At 35.4% G+C, this 10786-nt stretch overlaps 1 protein-coding gene across 1 annotated transcript; it reads left to right on the plus strand.

The window, feature by feature from the left end:
• The first annotated feature begins 3562 nt into the window (after window positions 1-3562).
• Window positions 3563-4501, plus strand: LOC100720754 (olfactory receptor 5M5-like). Its single transcript, XM_003462455.2, has one exon. The coding sequence runs from the start codon at window positions 3563-3565 to the stop codon at window positions 4499-4501; it is 939 nt and encodes a 312-aa protein (XP_003462503.2).
• The last annotated feature ends 6285 nt before the right edge of the window (window positions 4502-10786 follow it).

Below are 10786 nucleotides of genomic sequence, written 5' to 3' on the forward strand. Positions count from 1 at the left end.
TGGTTTGGTTTTAAGTTATTCCTGAGAGAGATAAAATCATGATAAAACAGGTCACATCTACCATAAGCCAGGGAGTTCAGGAATGCCTATATGTAAAAGGCTCCTTACTCTTCACAGATATGAGCTAGCCTGCACATTTAGGGCACATTTTCTCCCCTGCTGACTCCTCTTGTGAGCCCTTTTGGGTGCTCGTGAGTCCAAAGATCTTGAACCTTTCTTTTACCTATTTCTCATGTCTCATCCAGCATTTATGTATCTGTGACTTCCAAATCAGGATCCCTATCTCTAACGGCAGTGGCACCAGCAATCGCCTCACACTGCCTTCAGCCACTTTAGTCCTACCTTTTTACTGTCTCTACTAACATCTTTACCTCATTGCACCATTGGTAAGAAAAGATAATGGCAAGTTTTGCTTTCTTTTTTCTCTCAATTACATTTACTTTTCAAAAAAATGATACTAATTTTAGTACATGCATGCGTATGAGTGTGTGTGTGTAAACCATGTCAGATCTCCTTTAGAAAGATACATGATAAAATTAAACTGTCAATTCTCATGTCATCATTATTTTAGTCTCTCAGGTTTGAAAATGCAGAGTTTCAGTCAGTTGCCAAGTGATGCAGACTACACTCTTTCTTCCTACTTTCCTTCCCTGGTGTAAAAACGTTGTTTCTCTTACATGGAAAACATGCCAGCTGAAGTCCTTTTTAATGGCTCACTCCTTCAATCCATCCCCCATACACCACCAGATTAAGTCTAAACCCTAAAAGCCCTCTAACCCTGAAAGCTGATAACTGGTCAAATCATTCCACTACTCAAATGTTTAATGGGTCCATATTCACTACTGAATTGATTATTAAATCTTTCTGGGCTTCAAGGTTCTTCACAATATACCATATCCTGCCCCATTCAGTTTGCCTCCCGTTGATCTCTTTCATACATACTTGCTGATACGTAAAAAATCTCATCTCAGCCCCCAAACATCCTCTGAGCTGTTCTGACTCAATTCCTTGCTCAATTGTTACTCTATCTAACACAGTCCCCTTAGGTCCATCTTTCATTTTCTGAGGTTCTTTCCATCTTCCAGTAACCACCAAAGTTCCTTGCCAAGGCTGTCTACTCTCTTCAGGTTACAAACCAAATGAGATATCATTCTTATCACTCATAGGCTGTCTTCTAGATGCTTTTCCCCATTTTTAGAGCTACTTGGAGACACTCCTTACTGAGGCAAGAAATCTATGAGAGCAAAGGAATATGTCCCCCAATAGCCCATGTCATCTACTCCTTCTAAACCATCTTCCAGGTAACAGAACGTTAAAATACCTTTCCTAAAAGACCCCTGCCTTGACTATTATTGTCTTAAATATGTCAGTACTAAAGTTCATCTGAAACAGTATACATGTAAGAATAGCCAAAAAATTTGCTACCAGACATTAAAATGCATTGTACAACATAAAACTGTTTTTGTTTAAATATTTGATCTTTTCTCTAGAACAAACTGAAAAATAAATCAGAAACTGACCCAAGCATCTAAGGACATTTTAGCATGCCATGAGGTGCACTTTTAAATGAACAGAATTATCAAAATATTTTACCATAAATGGTATTAAGACATCTGGCTAGCCATTTGAAGAAATTAATTTATTACCTCATTATTTATATAATAATTAAAACATAGGTAAGAAGTAAAGATCATATTGTAAAAATGAAATTCCATAAATATTTAAAATGAAACAGTAGATAATTTAAATAATAATAAATTGATAAGTGTTTATTTAGCTGTGTCACTAAGATCAGAATTCAAAAAAGAAAAGATTTGCCATCAAAACATTTAAAACTTATTGCACAGCACAAAGAAAAAAAATACCATGCCAGATGCATTGCATTACCAATACCAAGTCCAATACATTAAAGGACAAGTGAATTGCACATAATTGCAATATGCATATCAAAAAGTTGATTTAATTTACCAATTGCTATCAAAAGAAAAAATATATTCACCTTGACCCAAACCTCACTTCTCGTGGTCTTCCTCTATCTACGTACGTACATATGCATGCTTATGCCAGTTTTATTTATTTTTCCAGTTTTATTTGTAATAGAAACAAGCAAAAATTGTAAGCATTAATTAATCCATTGAATATTACTAGAAAAGAGGAAATGAATAATGGTTAGAGGGAGGGAGGTACAAAGGAAGATAATGGGGAATATATGATCAAATATGTTATACGCATATATGAAAATACTACATTAAAATTCAGTATTTTGAAAAATTAATAGAAACAAATAAAAATGTTGTTTTAAATTACCAAAATAAGACATTAGTGGAAGTAAATAAGCAATAGTTATATGTATCATATATGCACTATTTCCAATTGAGGAAATAATTTTAAAATCTCTATTCTGGATCACACGTGTTCCTCGTTTTTATTTAATATCTCAAATCCTCAGGCAGTGGAAATCATCTCACATATAGGATTTGGGCTATTAGCTTGTCAGTTAAGGTAAAAACTGTGTTAAAACAAGAAACAAAAAAATTATTTTTAACATTTATTTCAATTTTTAAAATATATATGTACTTTTTATTCTTCAGTACTTTAATAGATCCAGAAACTACAAAAAATATCTCATAATAAATCACATACTATGACACATTTTTTAAAATAAAATAGCTCAAGGGAACTTAAAAATAAAATCAATGTCCATTAAGAGGGAACTCACTGATAAACTACAGTACAGCTATAAAAAGGAATGTCATGAAATGCTTGCTAAGAGACAGAAACACATAATTGCTAAGAGTAAAAAGGAGTAAAATTAAAAACTGCATATAAAAACTGTATCCCTCTCTTTAAAAATTTTTGGTCCTCTACTTACTCTCTTGCAGGCAGGTTGAATTATAGGGATTTCTCTCTTTCATAGCATGAATCTACACTAAACTGCAACTAGTCCTTTATATGCATGTTTCTCCTACCAGGCTATGAGCTCATTGAAGGCAGATATACATGTACACATCTCTGTACCACCTTCACTATAAGCATGACATCAGGCAATATATGTTTGATAAATGAAAATAATCAGTCAATAAAGGTTTTTTTCTTCCACCAGCCACATAGTCTCTCCCTGCTGTATCTCACAGCAGTCTTACAATCTAATCCTATTTGGGTCACTCCCCTCTATGGAATAATGCTTTATGTGGTCCTCTGCTAGAATCGAAGAGAACGAAGACAGTGTGGTACTCAATCTCTATCCCAGGATCCTGTGCAATCTGGCCCCAGGTAGAGACAGAAACACATAATTATTGAACTGAAAATAGTTTCACTGTCAACATGAAAATAAAGCCTGATGTAGGAAGATCATACCCTTGCTTCAAAAAAGAAATAAGTTCAGATCTTCTGAGTCCGTTTTAGCAAAATAAACTCTCCTGGCTAATGACAGATTTTAACTATTGCGAATGTCAGACCAAATTTTTGTTATCTCATACTGGGACAAAGAGGTAAGGAAATTTGTGAAGTATCTAATCATTTTTAAGCCATGTTTCTGCTTTTCACAACAGATGAGAACAAGATGACAAGAGGCAATGGTACCACAGTGACAAAATTTGTCCTCATGGGATTCACAGACCGTCCCGAGCTTCAGCTGCCATTGTTTCTGGTGTTCTTGGTAATCTATCTCACCACCTTGTTGGGGAACATTGGCATGATCCTGCTCATCAAGGCAGATTCACGACTCCACACTCCCATGTATTATTTTCTCAGTCACCTGGCATTCATTGATCTTTGTTACTCATCCTCCATTGGGCCCAAGATGCTGCAAAATTTATTGGGGAAGGAAAAAACTATCTCCTTTTCAGGCTGTTTTGCTCAGCTCTATTTCTCCAGTGCTTTTGCCACTACTGAGTGTTTCCTCTTGGCCACAATGGCCTATGACCGATACATGGCCATCTGCAACCCCCTGATTTACAAAGCCATCATGACCCAGCGCGTCTGCAAGGAGTTGGTGGTAGGAGTCTATACCTACGGCTTCCTGAACTCTGTAATGCAGACAGTACTGACTTTCCAGTTGTCTTTCTGTAACTCCAATGTAATTCACCACTTCTACTGTGCAGACCCTCCTCTCCTCGCCCTCTCCTGCTCTGACACCCGCAACAAAGAAAAGCAGCTGTTGATCTTCTCTGTGGTGAATCTCACAGGATCCCTCCTGACTGTCCTCATCTCCTACCTCTGCATTCTCTTTACCATTATAAAAATTCGGTCTTCTGAGGGCAAGTGCAAAGCATTTTCCACCTGTGCCTCCCACCTCACTGTGGTCACCATCTTCTACGGAACACTGTTTTTCATGTACCTGCAGCAACCCAAAGCTGGGAATTCATGGAAGTACAGCAAAGTGGTCTCTGTGTTTTACAGTCTTGTGATCCCAATGCTTAACCCTCTGATCTACAGCCTGAGGAACACAGAAGTAAAGGACACCCTGAAAAAAATGCTAGAAGGCAAAGAATCACAGTGAGTGAGTTATCGAAGTGTGGCTTTATGGAACTATGATAATTGACATGCTTTAAACGATTTGATTTTAATTTAGTAGGCCCATTCATATCCAATCAAGAAGCAAACAGTTAATCTAACTAGTGATTTTAATGACCAAATTGTTGGGCCGTTGTTTGACATAGTAACATTTAATTCAGTCAGTTATCACAGATCAGTCAGAGCTGATTTGCAAACCAGAACGTCATTAACTATGTGCTTTGTATGTTGAAAATGAAGTACCTTACTACAGATTTGACAGAAATATGACCTCTAAATTCAAAAAAGGTTCTCTAAAGTAGCACTTTGGGTGAAACCATAGATTAGTATAAGTGCATATAAAATACACATGAAAATGTTACTGCAAACATTTTCCAGCTTAGAATAGTCTGTATTGATAACTTGTTATTCTTAAGAAATATTTCCTCATAATACATTGCTATGCATAGTAGTTAAATTTCAGTACCAGCTCACATAGTTTATTTAATGCAAATGTAACCAAAATACTGCATACTTTAAATGAGCAATTCTAAAAATAGTACTATGGCAATTTTAAGGACAGAAAAGAATAGAAAAATTGTGATTCAGTTAAAGGTGGGCTTTTTTTTTTAAAAAAAAGGAAAGTTCAATTAGAAAAAATGAAGAGTACTCTAGAGTACTTTCAGAGATATGATAAGTACTCATTTACTCAATAGGGTTTAATTTTTCTAGTCTCTGAAAAGTACCACTAGAGTGGTACTTTTTTTCTTTAGTGGAAAAGGAAGAAAAACAGTAGGAAAAACAGAGGACAGAGTGCATGCTAAGGTAACCAGGCCAGGTCATGCATGTTTCTTAGAGATAAAATTATTATCTTAAATATTTTGAATTATTTAGAGAAATATTTTGATTTTGCAATGTTTTACATGTTCTTTATTTGTTCCCACAGATTTAGTATTTCAGTTTCTTAAATATTAATCCACATAAATTCTTGCTATTTATAGGAGCAGGTGAAAGAAAAACTCTTTAATTTTGTTTTTATGTAAACAGGAATAGAAGCATTCTGTAGTTTTTGAGTCTCAATTTTAATACTACTTTCAAAATAATTAAGATACATACATCGCCATAAACTATTAGATTTCCTCTAAACTGATTTTGAAATGTGACTATTACATAATTTTATAAATGGTTAAAATGTATTTCACCAATTGATGGCAAATTAATCAAGAAACTCAGAGTTTCCCAAACTAACTTTTCCAATAATAAGATGAAATCTTTACTTGCTTTTTGCTTGCGATTGCCTAGTTTAAAAAAAAATTAAGACTAGCTTAGTATTAAAAATTGTTTTTACTTACTTCAGAAAGCCTATATGAAGAACTGAGTTGTATTGTGAGTTATATTCCAAAGCACTTGGGGATGAAGTTTTAGCTATGTTTAAAAAGAAATATACTGGCAAGGCAGAGGAAACAGTGAAGAAAGGTAGGAAGCCAACCAAGAAGACAGGAGACTTGCACAGGGAATGAGCAAATTGGTAATGCTGAAGGATAATAAGAACCCAGATGTTAAACCATGAGGTATTTGTGACTAAGCAGATTATCTTCCTCGCTTTACATCCCAGTACCTCCCACAGTTCCTGGCACAGAACAGATACATCAGAACTGTCTGCCGAGTTGAGCTGAACTCCTCTGTAAATATTTACTTTTAATTCCAATATATGACTGAATACCACACCCAGTAATGGTCCTGTGGTGAGAGAGAGAGAAAAGAAATCACTGGAGTTGTCCAATAAGACTGTTTATCAGTATCCCCCAAATGAAGTTAATATCTGTATAGTAGGAAGACATAAAAGATAATAATATAACCTGACCTGGGAAAGGGATGCATTGAGGAAGTAAATTTCGGGAAGATGGTAAGAGCTGGATGGACCACAATAGGTAAGGAATCTTTGTTATAAAAAAGAGGTGACTGATGGAAATAAAAATGAGCAGATATCAACACTTAGACTGAACAGTGTGCTTTCAATCCAATGCCGTGCTTCTTTTTTTCTCAAACTATTTTCAAAACAGTTTAATTTAGAAGCAGAAATAACAGTAAATAGGTTTCATCTGTTTTAATACATGCCCCTTGACAAGTTAAATATATTCATATTTTCAAGGGAATATTTGGTGTTAATATTTCTTTAGTTCTTTTCAAAAGAAACTAAAGATATGTCATGGAACCTCTCCAAAATAGCTTCCAGCTGTTGAATTTGTGCACTTTCTTCAACGTGCTCTTTGATTCTCCCACAAAACAAAGCAAAACTGAAGAGTAATTTATTCATAAATTGTGAAGCATATAAATCCACGTTTTCTTAACTTAAAAACAAAGAATTAAGTACAAGAAAGGATCTGAATCAGTTAAATTTTGAGCTTTTTTTTTTTTCTTTTCTGTCTTCACTGAGATTCCTTAGCCTTATAAATGTATCTTCCTGACTCCAGCCTTAAACAGAAACATCTCAGGTGAAGAATTCTACAATTAACTATTTAAATTTTTGCAAATACACAGAACAACACATGCATGCTCTTAAATGTTACATTTAAATGATAACACTTAAGCCATAAAGTAAACCAACAAAATTATGCATATTCATCCACTTATAAATTGAGACTCTTTCAATCAATATATAAAATACACTAATTATTCAGTCCTAAATAAATATTTCCTGACTACATAAATCTCTCAAAATAATAGAAGTTCTAATTAATTTTGAGTGCATTATTTCATGAAAAGTGAAAATAAAACTCTTCATACAAAATAAAGTACAATTTCATTTTTTCATGATATTCCTGAAAATGAATTTTATTTGCCAGTCTTCACTGACTAGACAGTTTTCACTAAAAAAAATCTGTATGCAACTAAAATACATAACATACACTTATATATAGATAAATTCATACTTGTTTGCACATAAAATGAATTTTTCAGTTAATATACATTTAAATTTCTTATTTATCTTCATTTAATACTTTGATGGGTTTCACAGTTAGAAACATATCAAACATCAAAAAAGGATTTTTTATCATGTTGATAATAAAAGGGAAACATGAGGCCAACAAGTATCTTCTTCCATTTTCCTTTATATTATTTCACATGCAAGTATTTGCAAAATTAAGCATTTTAAAATCTCAGTGTGTGCCCCCATTTTCAACTCTGTCCTAAACACGCAGTTCTGAAATTCTTTGGTAAGCTGCATGAAACGCCAAAGAATTAGTTCAGCACTCGAGAGTAGCTCTGCCTGGAATCACATGCTGCATCCACCAGAGAGATAAGTCAGTACTTGTAGAGGACAGGCTTCTGGAAAGTGACAGGTTTGTCTTACTTCTCCATCCAAGTTGATAGAAAAATATAAACTTTTTATAGATAAATAGAACTTCCACCTCTGATGAGATAGTGCAGAGTGGAAAAAGGAAAAGGGTGTCATTCTTTTTCAAAAATCAAATAAGCATCTCTCAGGTTTATGAGGCAGTTAAACTGTCCTAACAATTTCCAGAAAGCTTTGTTCTGTAGCCTGAAAAAAATATTTTATTCCCACAGGTCTATTTTCACTTGGGTGTGGTGGCCACTCTGGCACCTGGAACCTATCAATCTGCAGCTTCTGCTCCTTGCTGCAGATGACACTGGTTGCTGACGACACTGGACGTGGTGTGAGATGTGTGAGGAGAAGGCATAGAAATGAACCCGCCAGTCACAAGCACTTTCAAGCCCATCTGTGTGTCACTGTCAGCTAGGAATGGTGCATACCATCATCAGGTGTCTCAAATTTGGGCAGGAGTACAGAGAGTTAAAAGATCTGTCTCCAGACTTCCCAAAGAAGCTTTTTATTCCATTTTTTATTATCTTTCAGAAGGATCTACTCTTAATCTGCTTTGCTCCAATCATTGTTTCATTTTAAATCAATCTGTTATTATAAATAGTATTTTACTTCATCATTTGCCTTAGCGAAGCTAACAACTAACTTCCCTTGCAAATCTTTCAGATGCAGAATTTAAATTAATGCTGATTATAAATGAAGCAGAAAACTGAAAAGAAATCAATTAAATGTTATTTGTATTTTAAAATGTCATTTTAGGAAAAAATAACATTTGAGGCTATCTTTCCATCTTATCACAAGTCACAAATGGGTTCAAAAATAGCACAAAATAGAAACTATCAACGTTAGTCTAGTCTACTGCTATCTACCGTACTTCAATTATTTGTCAAAACACAGTCTGCTAAGCCTTTATTCCTGGTCTATTCATATTTCCCTGTATATTATATTATTAAATTTACAAAAAAAAAGGTTACATCTGTGTGGCCTAACCTAAAAGAATATATTAACAAAGCTGGGCATGGTGATGCACACTTTTAATCCCAGCTCTCAGGAAGCTGAAGCAGGAGGATTACGGCAAGTTTGAGATCAACCGGGGCTACAAAGTGAGTTCAAGGCCCGCCTGAACTGCATAGCAAAGCCTTGTATCAAAAAGACAAAAATAAGCAAAAACAAAACAATAATAATAATAATATATTAGCAACACTTAGCAAACAAGCAAATAAATTATTCTGGACCTGAAAAGAATGCATGGTTTAGAATATTTCACTTACATAAAACAAAAATTTGATTCAAAAAGGCAAGTCTCTGAAAAATAAAATTAAAGTTTTAAATAAACAGGCTTGTGGAAGTACAACAGCGTAGCAGAGAAGGGGCTGGACAGGGAAACTCAAAGTCAAGCAGTGTTTAGTCCCAAATCTGCTCTGAACCGCAGTGTCAATCAAACAAGCTTTGGCTTTTTCACCTGAAAATGAAATAAAATAATATCTCACAGAGTTATGAAAAGTACAGACCAGCACAGAGTATGCTAAACTATATTTTAAACAATATAAAAGTATAAAGGCTTTATTTTTAATAACCAGACACTACCAATATGACCTGGGCTTAACTTTCAGAATCTTTGATTTGAACCTGTTTGGAAAAATCTTTGCTCTAAAATGTTTTGCATGCATCTATATGACAGATAGATGGACTGTGAAAGTTGTATTTGTCAGTAATAGAATTTCTTCATCTCACCTACATATCTGGAAAACATTATACATCTGATTTCCTACCTACAAGAGCCCTGCCCCCAATATCTCTGCAAGTCAGTGATTTGAAACATGGACATGGTTCCCTGGTTACCAAGTTGTCTTCCTGACTCATAATAAATCCATAATCAATCACTGACCTTTCTTTGACCCTGAACAACTACAGTTCACCTATTACTGAAGAGCAAAAACTTGAAGTATCAGAGCAACCATTAGGAGCTCCTCGCCAAGTGTCAGGTGGTTGCCTGGACCCCCTCAGGTCTGTGACCACTCTGAGTGTCTGTGGTCCTCCTCACTCCAGCCTAAGAGACAGTGATCAGAGGTGAGCTGTTGGAAGGAGGTAGTGTATTTCATTGGCAATGGAAGAAGAAGCATATCATTTCCTCCTGCTCTTTTTCCTTGTTCTCTGTTTAGATAGCAGTAAGACTGGAAGAAAAGCCCCACAGACATCTCTTCCGCCGCCTTCTTTTCCCTCCAGGGCTCTCTACCTTCCCCTAGAAGGACTATCAGAATGGGAATACTATCCCACCCTGATTCTAGAAGAGTGGTGACAAGAAGCTTGAGATAGGGAACTACAAAGCCGGCTGGGGAGAGGGGCAAAAGGAAACCTGTGCACCAACTAACAATCCCTGGAGGAGCTGGCTGCAGCTTTACTGCTCAAGGAAACAGAAAACCTGCCCACTCAGCAGAACACAGTGCTGCCCTTTAAATACAGTAGACATCTAACAGAAGTTAAGTAAATCTTGGTTTCTTCTGTTCACATTTTCTTATATTTATGAGAATATTTATGTACTATGACATAAATATTCTGTTGGGATCACAAACCCAAACTTTTAACAATTAATTTAACCATAACGTTCTATTCCATGCCTCATTCCTGCTGTCCCAATTCTTGTACATGGCACTTTCCCCCAGTCACCTGGCTCAGAGAAATTACACTTACTTTGACATGTCCTTATGACCTTTGTATTTCAGAGAAGGTAAGATCTATTTCTTTAATATGAACATTAATGCACACTTTCTTGCATGAATCCCTTTCCCTTTCTTTCCTATTATCACCCTTATCATTTCTTTGCAACTGGACTTCCCAGGTATCTCTGTTTCTAATCTCTTCATATCAAAGATACTTTGTATATTTATGGATGCATGAGTACAGTATATCATAATATCAGCAGTTCAGGCCAGTGGGGGAAAGAAC

The sequence above is a fragment of the Cavia porcellus genome, unplaced genomic scaffold (genome assembly GCF_034190915.1).
Source record: "Cavia porcellus strain 051 isolate PalLab524CR breed Dunkin Hartley unplaced genomic scaffold, mCavPor4.1 scaffold_9, whole genome shotgun sequence".
Lineage (NCBI taxonomy): Eukaryota > Metazoa > Chordata > Mammalia > Rodentia > Caviidae > Cavia > Cavia porcellus.